Source organism: Oratosquilla oratoria, chromosome 12 (genome assembly GCF_046742065.1).
Source record: "Oratosquilla oratoria isolate Oo_2021 chromosome 12, ASM4674206v1, whole genome shotgun sequence".
Taxonomy (NCBI): Eukaryota; Metazoa; Arthropoda; class Malacostraca; order Stomatopoda; family Squillidae; genus Oratosquilla; species Oratosquilla oratoria.
The window spans coordinates 36,545,560-36,561,219 of record NC_134788.1 but is presented as its reverse complement, the minus strand read 5'-3'; the positions used below and the strand labels follow the sequence as shown (position 1 = coordinate 36,561,219).

The following is a 15,660-nucleotide window of genomic DNA, read 5'->3' as shown; positions in this document are numbered from 1 at the left end:
GAACTAACGATTTATATAGCTTGTTAATGAGTGATGGACTTTTGAAATCAAAAGATCGCTCAATCAGTCCTAGAATCTTATTTGCTTTCTCAGAGGCTGAAATACACTGCTTGGATGATTTGAGGTCGTTACTGATAATTACGCCGAGAACTTTTTCACTATCCACTTTTGTTAACGAATTTCCAAATAACTTGTAATCGTACTTACTGTTATTTTTACCTATGTGCATTACCTTGCATTTACTTGTGTTAATTTTCATTAGCCACTTTTCAGACCATTGCTGTAATTGATCTAAATCTTCTTGAATATCTAATTGGTTTGAGTGATCGTTTGCCACTCCGCACAGTTTTGTATCATCAGCAAATTTGGAAACAGTAGATTTTAGTCCATGGTCTATATCATTTATATATACTATGAATATAAGTGGCCCAAGAACGGAACCCTTAGGAACTCCACTTGCAACACTTTTCCATCCAGAAGTTTTTCCGTTTAAAACAACTCTCTGTTTTCGACCATTCAACCAATTACTAGTACAACCTAATAGGTTACCACTTATTCCATGCAAAGCTAATTTAGTAAGTAGTCTTTCGTGTGGGACGGTATCAAAAGCTTTTGCAAAGTCTAGATATACTAAATCTATATTGTTTCTTTTGTCATAATTCGAGATAACTGTGTTGTAGAATTCGAGTAAGTTAGTCACGCAAGAACGTTTCCGTCTGAAACCATGCTGGCTATCATTTATCAAACGGTTACTTTCTAAATGATGTTCGATAGCATCTCTGATGATAGTTTCCATTATTTTTCCTACGATTGAAGTCAAACTTATAGGCCTATAGTTATTTGGTTTCTTTTTGTCACCTTTTTTGAATATGGGAGTAACGTTAGCTAGCTTCCATTCTCTTGGGACATCTCCAGATATGATGGATTTCTTGAAAATAATTTCTAATGGAACAACAATCTCATTTCTAATTTCCTTTAAGATTCTTGGACGCCAACCGTCAGGCCCTGGTGTTTTATTAACTTTGAGTATGTCTATACACCTTTTAATTTTTTCTTTTGTTATATTTACCGTAGTGAGTAAGTTTACCCTAGACTTTTCACAGGTTTCAGTTTGGAATTCACCTTGAGGTGTTTCGTTTACGAATACCGAGCTAAAATAATTGTTTAAGATATTACACATTCCTTCATTTGAATATTCAAGTTGACCGTCAGCAGATAATAGTGGACCAATGTGATTCCTAACAACTTTTTTATCTCTAATGTAACTATAGAATTCTTTGGGATTCTCTTTGGATTTCTCAGCGATGTTCATTTCGTATTGTCGTTTTCTTTTTCTTATTGTCTTTTTTAAATCTCTCTGTATTGATACATAACTTTCATAGTCATTAGATGCACCCGAGCCTGTCTCTTTTTAGCAATACTTTTTTCAGTTTCTTTGTCGAGCCACTTTGGGCGAGCCTGATTTGGGGGACGTCTGTCCTTAAAAGGAATGTAAGTTTGAATCATCTTAGTGAGCATATTTTGAAATATTTCCCACATCTGATCTACTGGTCTTTCGTTTAATTTTGCCTCCCAATCTGTAAGCTGAAGCTCCTGACGTAATCCTATGAACTGAGCTTTACTGAAATCGGGTATTCTAGAAACACAAGTATCTATTATAATATTGTTTAGGAGTTTGAATCTAACTAGGTTGTGATCGCTATTTGCAACAGATTCACCGACTTCTACATCAGTTACCATGCTTTCGCGGCTAGTGATCAATAAATCGAGTAAGTTTCCATATCTTGTGGGCTTTTTTACATGCTGAATTAAGTAATTGTCACCAAGAAAATCAATCAAGCGACTACCTATATGGTCATGTTCAAGGGTCATCCAATCAATAAAATTGAAATCACCCATTATCAATAAATCCCGGTTGCAGAAACTAGACAGTTCTTGAAATAACAGTTTGTCGTCTGCTGATGATAATGTCTTTGGCCTATATATTACATCTATATTCATTTTTTGTCCATTTGTTTGGGTTAACTCAACCCACAAACTATCACATGCATCATGTTTCACTTTCTCTAAAACACAAGCGTGAGCATTGTTTTTAACGTACAACAGAACATCCCCACCTTTCTTGTGGTTTCTATCCTGATGAAAGTGTTTAAATCCAGCAATATTAAATCTAGCTTCGAACTCTGTACCATTTGACCATGTCTCAGTTATTCCTACCATATCGAGATTTTCGCTTATGACATACGCCTGTATTCCTTGAAATTTGTTCCTAACACTACGAGCATTAAAGTACATGGTTTTAAGAAACTCGTGATTATTTCTTTTTGACACATTTTGAGTTTCAATATCATGTCTTACATTATCATTTTGTTTTTACTTATACATTGCTCTATATCATTATTTGGTCCTTCATTGACATTCAATGCCTCATTAACATTTCTCCCATCAAAATTAACATTTCCCCCATCATGGATATCTGATCGATCACGATCATCCGATCTCTTTTGTACATTTTGTCACCCTACGTCACCGTGATTCACGCCGGTCTCCCGTCGTTCATTGATATTATGTCCGGCATCCCTTCCTAAAATTATATTTTGTCCAAGGTACATGTCATAGCCGAGATGGCTGACGAATTATATAATGCAATTCCTTTTGGTATCTCTGTTTTACAGTTTCTTTCGTTAGCCTCCCTCCAAGCCCAGTATGAGATTAAAGCGCATATTCTTAAGCCCTTCCATCTCTTTTACGTGTTTGTCAGATTATCAGGCCAACACTATTCTATCACCAGCAAGATCCGGTTTGCCCACCAAGTGGTGAAGCTCTACAATTAAAGGAATCACCCATTTAAGCAAGATCTTTATTCAAATTACTATACAAAACTTATCTAATATTGAGATATAAAGAGCTACAAGAGCCACTGTCTGGGTTTAGCATCAGGTCACCAACACTTGGGGGGGGGGGCAGGACCAGCAACGCAGTAGCATCGCTCAACATGGTACATCTCATAGCCGAGATGGCTGACGAATTATACAACGCAATTCCTTTTGACGTCTCTGTTCGTTTACTTTTTCCTTCGTTTGCGTCCCTCCAAGCCCAGTGTGGGATTAATTAAAGCACACAATGTTTCTTCAATCACAAGCCAGTTCCAGTTTGCCCACCCACATGTAAAGGTCTACAAATAAAGGAGTCACCCACTCAAGCAAGACTTTTATTCGAGTTATCCTACAAAACTTCTTTACAAAGGATTACAAAGGCGGAGCATGCCGACAGGAGGCCTTTTGGTCCATAACTGGGCCGGATGCTGAAAAATATGATAAAGAATAAAAATATAAATAATAATAAATGCATAGTTATATTTAATGATACAAATGACGTGTAATATAATATGCACCATCACTAACAATATTGTCAATAATAGAGCAAACACAAAAGTGGTAACAGTGAAACTCAAGAGGCACGGAATCGTGGGCTGCTGTGCAAGCCGCATTTAATAACAGTGTTACGTTGATCTTAATCATTTGTTTCAAAGGTCACTTGACATTTTCTTTATATCATTTATGGATCGCCGTGTGGGTTTTGAGACAATCCTTTCTCCTGCAAACTGGGTCGCAAAGATGGCACTCAAAACTACTGTGTGGGTTATGACACGATATCGAAAATTTAACTTTATTGTGCAAGCTACGTCGCAATGGTCACACTATAAAGGAGTCTCTCGTGTGTAATCTCAAATGTGGTAGTTTGCGCTGAATCCTGCATCGTGATGGTCACATTTGTATAACTTCCCTCCTGTACGCTAATACCCTCCCTATGTTAGCCGATCTAGTAACATGCAACTCTAACGGGAACTCAAAACCTGTGCTTTGTTGTGGCATATTTTATAGTAAAAGGAGGGGGGGGGTTGCTGTGCCGGGGTTCGGAAGAAAGCCACACCGGAAAAAAAAAGCCTAGGAAAAAAAGCCCCACTTAGGAAATTCCCTGACGGAAAAAATCCCCACCTTGAAAATACCCAGGCGGAAAAAAAAGCCCCAAATTCTAGAAAAGCCCCAATTTAGGAAAACAAGATAACAATTTAAAAATAAAACTATGTGTTTATTGCTTAGAAAATAAGTTCACTTGACACTATATGAAAATAATACAATATACTAAATATTAATAAAACAATCGGAAATGACTTCAATTCAACACAAATAATACATGACAATAGAAAATCAATGATATAATTGAGGCTAGCTATGCAGTATAAAGCTTAAAAGTATTAAGTATGAAATAATACAAAGTCAGCTCAGTTTACATATTAAATGAGAATACTACAATATACTAAATATTATGAATAGCAGATTTTTAGTATAGAAAAATACAAAGTCAGCACTAAGTTATGAAACAGTACATTTGAAAGTTAGCACTACTTTAGGTAAATCTAATTAAAAGCGGATGCAGTGGGCACAGCCTTTAATTAAGAAACGCTTCAATGTCTTCTTCCTGGCCTGCTTCGTGGGTCTTTTTTCCGGGATTCGTTGTGCCAGAGAGAGCATACAATGAAGGTATTGCATCAAGGATTAATAATTACCCTGGCGTTATTGAAGATGCAATTGATATTCAGTGATATCTATCCCATACCATGTGCATGCATATTACCTCTATTTGGTCACATTAATGGTGAACACTTTAACACAGTGACTGATATTAAGTGATATCTATTTCATATCATATATGTGCCGATTATGTCAATTTGTTTATGTTGGTGCTATTTACATTGTCAATTCAAGTCCAAAGAAATAGGAATGTGGAGATCAGAGTACAGATCTACTGAACGACTGCAGTGGTAATATGGTGTCATTCCATGTCCTATATGTGCAAGTTACATACTTTGAGCTAATAGAAATGATTATTTCTGATATTCCAAACTTGAATGAGTGCCTATGTTGGGTAGCCTTTTTGGCATTTAATGAGGAAATGTGACCGTATACATTATTAAGGTTCAATATATGTATTTTTATATCAACATCTTTGTCTAACCTCAGTAGTTGATGATAACAAAGGTTTACAAAGGCGGAGCATGCCGACAGGAGACCTTTTGGTCCATATCTAGGTCGGATGCGAAAAAAATCATCATAATAATTAAAAACTATGATAATGTAAAAAACAAATAAAATACATAAATAAATGCATAGGTATAGTTACATAATAAACAGACAGGTAAATAGTAAATAATAATAAGTTGACATACGACTAATAATAAATGAAAATCACAGACAAATAACAAAAACAAATAGTATGAAATAAATTATAATCATTACAGCATCTTGCTTAGGTGTTTATCTAAATGATTCTTAAAGCTTCGAACTGAACTACATTGCACTACCTGTGCAGGAAGTTTATTCCATTCATTAACTACACGGTCGGCAGAGTTGTTTCTACCTACTTCCAAATTGAATCTATTTCCGGACAGTTTGAGACCATTGTTTCTCGTCTGATTCTCATTCAATGTGAAAATTTTGTCACTTTGGATGTTGTCAATTCCCTTTAAAATCTTAAAGACCTGTATCAAGTCACCTCTGAGTCTACGCTTTTTTAGGGAACACAGATTCATATGCTTTAGTCGATTTTCGTGTGATTTATTTTTGATATTTGGAATCAGTTTTGGGGCTCGCCGTTGTACTTTTTCCAGTCTGTCAATGTCTTTAATGAGATTCGGTGACCATACGGAAACAGCATATTCCAAATGTGGACGAACTAACGATTTATATAGCTTGTTAATGAGTGGTGGATTTTTGAAGTCAAAAGATCGCGCAATCAGTCCTAGAATCTTATTTGCTTTCTCAGAGGCTAAAATACACTGCTTGGATGATTTGAGGTTCTTACTGATAATTACGCCGAGATCTTTTTCACTATCCACTTTTGTTAACGAATTTCCAAATAACTTGTAATCGTACTTACTGTTATTTTTACCTATGTGCATTACCTTGCATTTACTTGTGTTAAATTTCATTAGCCACTTTTCAGACCATTGCTGTAATTTATCTAAATATTCTTGATTATCTAATTGGTTTGAGTGATCATTTGCCACTCCGCACAGTTTTGTATCAGCAAATTTGGAAACAGTAGATTTTAGTCCATGGTCTATATCATTTATATATATATACTATGATTAGAAGACGCCCAAGAACGGAACCCTGAGGAACTCCACTTGTAACATCTTTCCATTTAAAACAACTGTTTTCGACCATTCAACCAATTACTAGTCCAACCTAATAGGCTACCATTTATTCCGTGTAAAGCTAATTTAGTAAATAGTCTTTCATGTGGGACGGTATCAAAAGCTTTTGCAAAGTCTAGATATATTAAACTTGTTCGGCCACCTTTAAGAGATGAGGCAGCACTAATAAGGATAAGTATTGTCCTCCTCGATCTCTTATCAATCCTCTATTTTAGGTATTGGAGGTGATTGTTGAGACCGTAACATGTGGGACCATCACGTGATATTTGAGACCACTTGTTCCCTTAGAGGTAGCGCGGCAAAGGTCACACTAGAGAGGTTGCTCTCCTGTGTGGGTCATCACGTGACATCGAAGATTTGACTTTGTTGTGAAAGCTGCGCCGCAAAGGTCACACTGGAAAGGTTTCTCTCCTGTGTGGGTCACGACGTGATTCTTGAGAACTTCCTTTCTCTTGAAAGCTGCGTCGCAAAGGTCACACTGGAAAGGCTTCTCTCCTGTATGGGTCATCACGTGACGTCGAAGCTTTGAATTTGTTTGGAAAGCTTTGTCGCAAATGTCACACTGGAAAGTCTTCTTTCCTGTGTGTGTCCTCACGTGACATCGAAGATTTGACTTTGTTGTGAAAGCTGCGCCGCAAAGGTCACACTGGAAAGGCTGCTCTTCGGTGTGGGTCATCACGTGATTTTTGAGAACTTCTTTTCTCTTAAAAGCTGCGTCGCATATGTCGCACTGGAAAGGCTTCTCTCCTGTGTGGGTCATCACGTGACGTTGAAGCTTTGACTTTGTTCGGAAAGGTGCGTCACAAATGTCACACTGGAAAGGCTTCTCTCCTGTGTGGGTCATCACGTGATTTTTGAGAACTTCCTTTCTCTTGAAAGCTGCGTCGCAAAGGTCACACTGGAAAGGCTTCTCTCCTGTGTGTGTCATCACGTGACGTCGAAAAAGTAACTTTGTTGTGAAAGCTGCGTCGCAAATGTCACACTGGAAAGTGTTCTCTCCTGTGTGTATCCTTATGTGACATCGAAGATTTGACTTTGTTGTGAAAGCTACGCCGCAAAGGTCACACTGGAAAGGTTTCCCATATGTGTGGGTCATCACGTGATTTTTTAGAACTTCCTTTCTCTTGAAAGCTGCGTCGCAAAGGTCACACTGGAAAGGCTTCTCTCCTGTGTGGGTCATCACGTGACGTCGAAGAATTGACTTTGTTTGGAAAGCTGCGTCGCAGATGTCACACTGGAAAGGCTTCTCTCCTGTGTGGGTCATCATGTGACGTCGAAAAGTTGACTTTCTTTGGAAAGCTGAGTCGCAAATGTCACACTGGAAAGGCTTCTCCCCTGTGTGGGTCATCATGTGACGTCGAAGAATTGACTTTGTTTGGAAAGCTGAGTCGCAAATGTCACACTGGAAAGGCTTCTCTCCTGTGTGGGTCATCATGTGACGTCGAAGAATTGACTTTGTTGTGAAAGCTGAGTCGCAAATGTCACATTGGAAAGGCTTCTCTCCTGTGTGGGTCATCACGTGACTTCGAAGCTGTGGCTTTGTTGGGAAAGCTCCGTCGCAAACGCCACACTGGAAAGGCTTCTCTCCTGTGTGGGTCATCATGTGACGTCGAAGAATTGACTTTGTTGTGAAAGCTGAGTCGCAAATGTCACACTGGAAAGGCTTTTCTCTCATGTGGGTCATCGTGTGACATCGAAGATTTGACTTTGTTATGAAAACTGCGTCGCAAATGTCACACTGGAAAGGCTTCTCTCCTGTGTGGGTCATCGTGTGACATCGAAGATATGACTTTGTTGGGAAAGTTGTGCCGCAAATGCCACACTGGAAAGGCTTCTCCCCTGTGTGTGTCATCATGTGACGTCGAAGCAGTGACTTTGTTGTGAAAGCTTTGTCGCAAATGTCACACTGGAAAGGCTTCTCTCCTGTGTGGGTCTTCATGTGACCTCGAAGAGTTGACTTTGTTTGGAAAGCTGCGTCGCAAATGTCACACTGATGACCCTCGTGGGTCATCATGTGACATCGAAGCTTTGACTTTGTCTTGAAAGTCGCTTCGCAAAGGTCACACTGGAAAGGTTCCTCATCTGTGTGGGTCACCATGTGACGTTGAACATGTGATTTTCTTTTGAAAGTTGCGTCGTAAAGATCACACTGGAAAGGTCTATCTCCTGTGTGGTTCGTTATATGGTTGCCGAGACGACTCTTGTGGGAGACATCTTCATCGCAAGAGCCACACTGGGACGATTTTTCTCCAGCGTCCATAGCGAATGTATAGAATGGGAGAGCAATTCTCCAAATGAAATATAGATGGTTAAATCCTGGATCTGAAAACATATACGTAAGCTTTTAAACGTTTGTAAACATTTGTAAATCATAATGTAGTAACTATTGTTAGGGTGTTAGCATATCTTATACTGTATTATAATCGTCCCTGCGCACTTTTCCTTTCTCGGGTGGTAAAGGTTGTTTTGACACCCCTTGGAAATAGTGAAGAGTTCTATATTATTACTGTTATAGGAATTTTTCTATGGTTACATTATGTGCCCTATTGTTACAAATGATAAATTAAAGTATGTAGGATTGTTTGATGTGTAAAGGAAATGTGAAATTCCTCAAGAAAACCATTGTTACGACTTAGTAAGTTGGTACGTAGGACTCAGTGACCAGTTCAGTTCTCTTCTGATGGTCGAGGTGACTGACCAGTTCATTCCTGACGGTCGAGGTTGTTAGCTGAGTCCTGAAGGGAAGGCTACCAGACAATTGTGGTCAGCAAGACAGCTGGATGGACATATGAAGTATAAAAGACACAGTAGAGGATTGTTAGCAGTTCATCTATTTGTGAGCTGTCCAATTTAAGCAGCCAGCTAGATCTCTGAGAATTAAGGTCTGAGTGGTGAGATATGTTTATGTTCCATAGATATTTGATGATACATGTACATATAAACCTTACATGCAAATATATGTAAATCCAGTTCTGCGGTTTATTTCTGACAACCTGATCGGACGTCTCCACAGTTCACTCGGTGTGGTAGGTAACAAGAAAGGGCCATGTTCACACGAAACCACTTTGCTGTCACAATCGAAATCTTTCAGACCAAACAAGACAGGGATGGGAAAAGTTGACACCAGAGCTGGGTGTCAACAGAACAATATTGAATATAAAGCTGTAATCAAACATCAAAACGCCCAAACTTATTGAAATCCATGGGAACACATCATGATGAAAACACATGTCGTGTGAAATAGTGGGAAATAAACAGAGAAGAATATATTAGCTGTCATTTGACACAACCAACACCTTCTTAACACTTTCCGACACTCCTAACAGAGCGAGAGCCAAGTCTGTTTGCTGTTATTTGCCAGAAGTATTATAATCAGTCTCTTAGTATAATAACTATCTAGGTTCCAATTTTGGCAACAATTGGTCCCATAATGTCCGAGCAGTTTCGTGACAAATGATGACAGACTGACAAGCCGTATGTATGTATGTGTATATATATATATATATATCATACATACACACACACACACACACACAAAACTAAAGACGTTCTTCCAGAATGCAAACTGGGAAAAATTCTATATGGAAGAGACAACAGTGGAAGAGAAATGGAACATACTGTTGGATAATTACAATGAGGGGGTAAACAGGCATGTACCAAGACAAAAGCGAGAGAGTACATTAAATGTTGTTTCAACAAAAGATGTTGTGAGGCAAAAGACTGAAGGGACAAAGCTTGGAAAAGGTGGAGAAAAGACAAAAAACAAAGCAAATGGCAAATTTATATAAACTATAGAAATGAGTATGTTAATGTGAGAAGAGAGGAGAAAAGGAACCATGAGAAGGATATTATAGATAAATGCAAAGATCAGCCCAAGCTATTCCACCGGTATGTAACTGGTAAACTTAAAACCAAACAGGAACTAGTGAAACTACGCCAAGGAAATATAGAATACACAGAAGATTTAGAGATGGTTGAAATCATGAACAACCACTTTAAATCTGTCTTCACCAGAGAGAAAATACAAAATTGGGACGTAGATAATAACAAACATTCTCCCCACATGAGTGAATTTACAACATCACAAAAAGAAATATCATAACATCTATCAAAATTGGACGTCAGAAAATCACATGGCCCGGATGGAATTGCAAATTGGATTCTAAAAGAATGCAAAGAAGAGCTAACGGACAAAATACACATCATAATAAATAGCTCACTCAAGGAAGGAAAGATACCTAATGACTGGAAAAATGCTAACATTGTACCAATATATAAAGGAGGAAACAAGGAAGAACCCACCAACTATAGACCAGTATCACTAACAAGCACTATAGCCAAAATTTGTGAGAAAATCATCAAGAATAGATGGGTAAAACACCTGGAAGATAACAACTTATTAAACCCAAGACAATTCGGGTTCAGACAAGGTAGATCATGCACCACAAACTTGATATGCTTCTACTCAAGACTAATAGACATAGTGCAAGAAAGAAACGGATGGGCTGATTGTGCATTCCTAGACTTGCAAAACGCATTTGACAAAGTACCACACAGAAAACTACTAAAAAAAACTGGAACACATAGGAGGAATACGAGGGAACCAACTAAAATGGATGGAGGACTTCCTGACTGGAAGAAAGATGAGAGTAGTACTCAGAGAAAAATATTCAGATTGGAAAGAGGTGATCAGTGGAGTACCGCAAGGAACTGTACTGGCTCCAATAATGTTTGCTATCTATATGAATGATATGGATGAGGGCGTGAACTGTTACATGAGCTTCTTTGCTGACGACGCCAAACTGTTAAGGAAAGTAGAAACTGATAAGGACTGTGAAGCACTGCAAGAAGATCTGAATAGGGTATGGAACTGGAGTCAGAAATGGGAAGTGGATTTTAATACTAAGAAGTGTAGCATAATGGAGTTTGGAAAAAGCAAAAACAGAATATCAAGGAAATATACAATTGGAACCAAGGAAGTAAAGAAAGTAGGATCCGGAAAAGACTTGGGAGTTATTATCACAAACGACCTGTCCTATGATACACAGATTAACAAAATTATCGGGGAGACTGACAACTTGCTAAGATCAATAAAAGTGGCTTTTGCTTACCTGGACGAAGACATGATAAAAAAAATATTGGTTACATTGATAAGGCCTAGACTAGAGTATGCAGCGACATTGTGGTCCCCCAGTACCAAAAAGAACATAAAGAAAATAGAAAGAATCCAAAGAGCAGCTACAAAAATGGCACCTGCACTTGCAAACCTATCATACGAGGAGAGATTGGCTAAACTGGAGCTACCAACACTGGAGCAAAGAAGAGAGAGAGGAGACCTACTGACCATCTACAGAATCATGAAAGGCACAGAGATACTTGATAGAGAAGAATTACTAAACTGGGATTAAGGGAAACACAAGAGGACATGGAAGGAAATTAAGAAAACATAGCTATAGAAGAGAACTGAAGAAAAACAGTTTTCCACATAGAGTTTTAGACACTTGGAACAAACTGGATAATGAAATAGTAAGCGCAAAAAACATTCACGAGTTTAAAAGCAAACTAGACACTGAGAGATACAATGGCGGGACAACACGAGCATAGCTCCCCTTCCCGCAAAATACAACTAGGTAAATACACACATACACATATATATATATACACTAGTTGCAAAAATATGTTAACTGGTGGAGGTGGTGAAAACAGTATGTGATATAACCTGACTTCAGAAAAGAGGTCATTTTGTTACAGGAGCTTCACATAATGGACTGGAAGAAAATTAGGTGAAAAAACATCATATTTCCTAAAGTAACATCCCATTTGGGGATATAAATCCTAATATTTGCAAAACACCCAACAGGTTAATTTGTTTTGAAGATATGTTAAAAAAAAACCTGTTGATTTGAGCGAATATGATGTTTCTGTCGGAAACAACTCGTTACTTAACCCCCCTCCCCATACCCTACCACTAATGTCTGGGAAATAAACATTTTGAGTAATACAAGCGCGGAAACCCAGTGATTTATGAGAGAAATGACAATATTATTAGAATAAGCTGTAAAAACAAGCACATTCTTTCCCCTACTCGTACCGTACCTAACCTAAAACATCTCTGTCTTTTCATGGAAATGGGTTTGTTTTAGTGTTAATTGTATGTTTTGTTTCTTGTGTTTGATACGAGATTTGTAACACGTCACTGTTCTTTCTCCCATTTAACATTCTTTAGCAAGGTTGGTTGGCCACACCAAAACGAAGGCACCCATCTGGGTGGACGAACTGAACTTTGGAAGTAAATATATCCCAGCATCCCGTTTGCTCTCTCTGGGAGGCACATACAATGCTTAAATGTTTTGGGTCGTTACCCCAACATCACTTTCAATCTCCTCTTCTATTATTACTGTGGTGCCGTCGGCGTATGGATGACTGGCACCCAAGAAATGCAATATTATGATAAGTATCATTACTATTCAATTGATGAATGGAAGGGCAAGATGTTTATAATGCCTCTGTAGAATAGTATTTAACCAAGAGCATCTCCTATGAGAAAAATAAATGTGTAATGGTGACGTGGGAAATATTATATCAAGCTTAATTATTTAGTATGAGTCGATCATATGTGCGTATATGATATAGAATTGAAGCTGCTCTTAATTAAACCATATTTTATTCCATTCCCCTCTAGATTTCTTGTGTCCTTAGTATAGAGCGATTCCTAACAAAATTTCACAACTTCTTCACCCGAGAGATACGAGATTCCTTCGATCACCTACACTATGTAATTTTTTTTGTTTACACTCCCTCAACCCATTTCCTCCCTGTTACTGGGAATAGTTGGGACGTGAGACTCCTCTAAATATTTAATACTAATACCTACCTATTATATTTTCAACGTACTTACATACTTATTGATGGGAATAGTTGGGATGTGCAGACACAGAAAGATTGGCGAACGCGTTCGTATCTGTCTGTCAAACTCCTGACTCCCCGTTCGTGCTATAACATGGGACTCCATCTCGCTTATCAAGTCCATCCCTAGCCATCAAAATCCCCCTAAACTATTCCTCTAGTGAAATTCTGAACTGGAGATTGAGAATTTTTCTCATTCTCTTACATCTAATGGTCCTCGTCCAAGTCTCCGTCCGAACGCGTCCTAGTGACGTCACGGATGGGCGGAGCCGAAGTACACTCGCTAGAAAAAAAATAAATAAAAAAATAAACGAATATAATATTCATATAAGGTTTCTGGCCTTACATTGTTTTTTTCATAACTTGTAGTCGTAATAAGTCATATCATCTACATCATTTTAGTTATTCATAGATACGTTTGCCAGTTTCATAACTGTAACTTTTACCTATATATATATATATATATATATATATATATATATATATATATATATATATATATATATATATATATATATATATATATCACTGGCTATTTCTTACTATTCTGAGTAATTCAAAAAATACAAAACTACAGCAAATAGATATAAACGTCGGCAGCAATTTTTTTTAACAATTCAGACAGACATCTTTATATTTACCATGAGCTAGGTTAGGTTACGTTTAGTTATATCTCACGGCTGCAATTCTTAACAATATCACTGGGCCTCTCATCATTCTGTCCATTTCCAAATATAAGGATCAGAAATAAATAACAACGTAGGAAACTATTTTTGAAAAAGAGACAACCGAATACATTGGTCCATTATACACTAAAAACCCGGTCTCAATGCTGCAAAATTCTTATCTGTCATTGCTTAGTTCTTATCATTCCAAGTATTTTATATTCCAGATGTAATTATCGCCAATTAATAGAAACATTGGTAGCGATTAAAAAAAAAAAAAGACTAGCAAACACGTATATACCTAATTTTACACTTAAATGTCTCTCCAATTGTAATTTGAAGCTGTTCTACAACACCAGCATATATTGTAAACTACTCTCTAGTTCTTTAAGGGCTAATATTACTTGAAATACTTCCTTTGTATTTCGAGTATCCCAACCCACCTGCACAAGTTTTGAAACACTGCTTCCTTCAACGCCCTTGCATTACTGACCTACATAATTATTTCCAAAGTATCCAACACCTTAACACCTACAAACATAGTGGCCTGCGACTTCCAGGCATCAATCTAACCATGCAAGCTGTGGTTGACTGGCGAACGCCAACAAATAACCTTTTCATTGCCCGTGGGGGTACCTTCGTTGCTCGCAATCTTGTGACTCCTGAGCGTCGTCCCACGAAAGGCCAAACAATTTGAAATGTTCTTGCAACTCTACAAGGGCATTTTCACTTTTACCCAAAGAAAATTCTGTTTACAACAAAACAAAGAAAACTTGAACCACATGATTTATTAAGGGTACCTAATCTGTTTTTATTTCCTGAAAGAAAATCCCTTTTCTCTCTCTCTCTCCTTTTACTAGCTCTATTTAGGAGGAAATAGAGATATTATTGAGGTATTCGTGTTCTGTTGCCCAGGAGTCCGTGTTGCTTGAGGGGGTAGATGACAGAGTAGTTATTGCAGTAGTTGTGCAAATTGGACAGCGTGGCATTATGTGTGATATTGTGAAAGGATCTTTATGTGGCCAAACTGGAGGGGAGGTTTTATTGTCATGAGGTAGACGTGTGAAACGGGATCTTTTTTTTTTTTATCTTAACCGTACTAAAGCTGTTTCAGAATGACTGTTATGTCGATGTGACGTTAGCTATATGTGGGTTTTGATTGTTCGTAGACGGTTCGTTGGATGTTCCTTGCGTTCTTGTCATTGGATTAGTATTGCTGATCGAAGAACAGGGTGACAGTCTATCATTAGTAGTGGAGTGGAAGCGTCGAAAGGGGAGGATCCTGCATTGGCAACTTCTTCAATTACGAGGACACCCACATCAAATGGCACCCAGCAAGTTGCAGATTTGAAGCTGGTAGCTATCTGAACGATCCACGATTACATTTTGTGGACCAGTGGGTGTCGGGACTTGGCGATGGAGATTGATTATTGGGCACTTTACGCATCTGATATGATCACATAGGATGCTGGTGTTGGATGTAGAGATGTGATCTTTGGACAATGTAAAAAGCAGTGAGGATGACAGAAGTTGTATCGGTTAAGAGTGAGGTGAAGGCGAATATCTTGTAGTGGCACTACTGTGGTGTACCATTTTCCAATTCGCGGTACTGTGATAGCTCCCCCCTGGAACCTGGCTCCTCTGCCGGTGCTGTAAGTAGTCCTGGATCCAGGCATAGACTTTGCCCTGAACACCTTTCTCCAACAAGGCGGTCAGGATGGCAGGAGGGTTTGCCAGTAGTAATGCCTTCTCCAAATCAAGGAAAACAACCACAGCGGGGCGGTTATCAATCCGGCTTAGCAGGGTCATGATGCTGTCGGCGTTCCCAACTCCCCACGTGAAATCGAAAATGCGCCACACGAGCTAGCG

At 38.4% G+C, this 15,660-nt stretch overlaps 1 protein-coding gene and 1 long non-coding RNA gene across 2 annotated transcripts; both read right to left on the bottom strand.

Moving 5' to 3' along the window:
• Positions 1-3,008: 3,008 nt before the first annotated feature.
• LOC143030681 (uncharacterized) lies at positions 3,009-14,506 on the bottom strand. Its single transcript, XR_012966927.1, has 3 exons — positions 14,235-14,506; positions 13,332-13,409; positions 3,009-3,304 (listed from the first exon to the last, which is right to left on the bottom strand). It is a non-coding gene; the product is annotated as an uncharacterized LOC143030681 (long non-coding RNA).
• On the bottom strand, positions 4,172-10,700 carry LOC143031414 (uncharacterized). Its single transcript, XM_076195204.1, has one exon. It carries the CDS (start codon positions 8,550-8,552, stop codon positions 6,531-6,533), a length of 2,022 nt encoding a protein of 673 aa, XP_076051319.1. The 5' UTR covers positions 8,553-10,700; the 3' UTR covers positions 4,172-6,530.
• Positions 14,507-15,660: the final 1,154 nt, after the last annotated feature.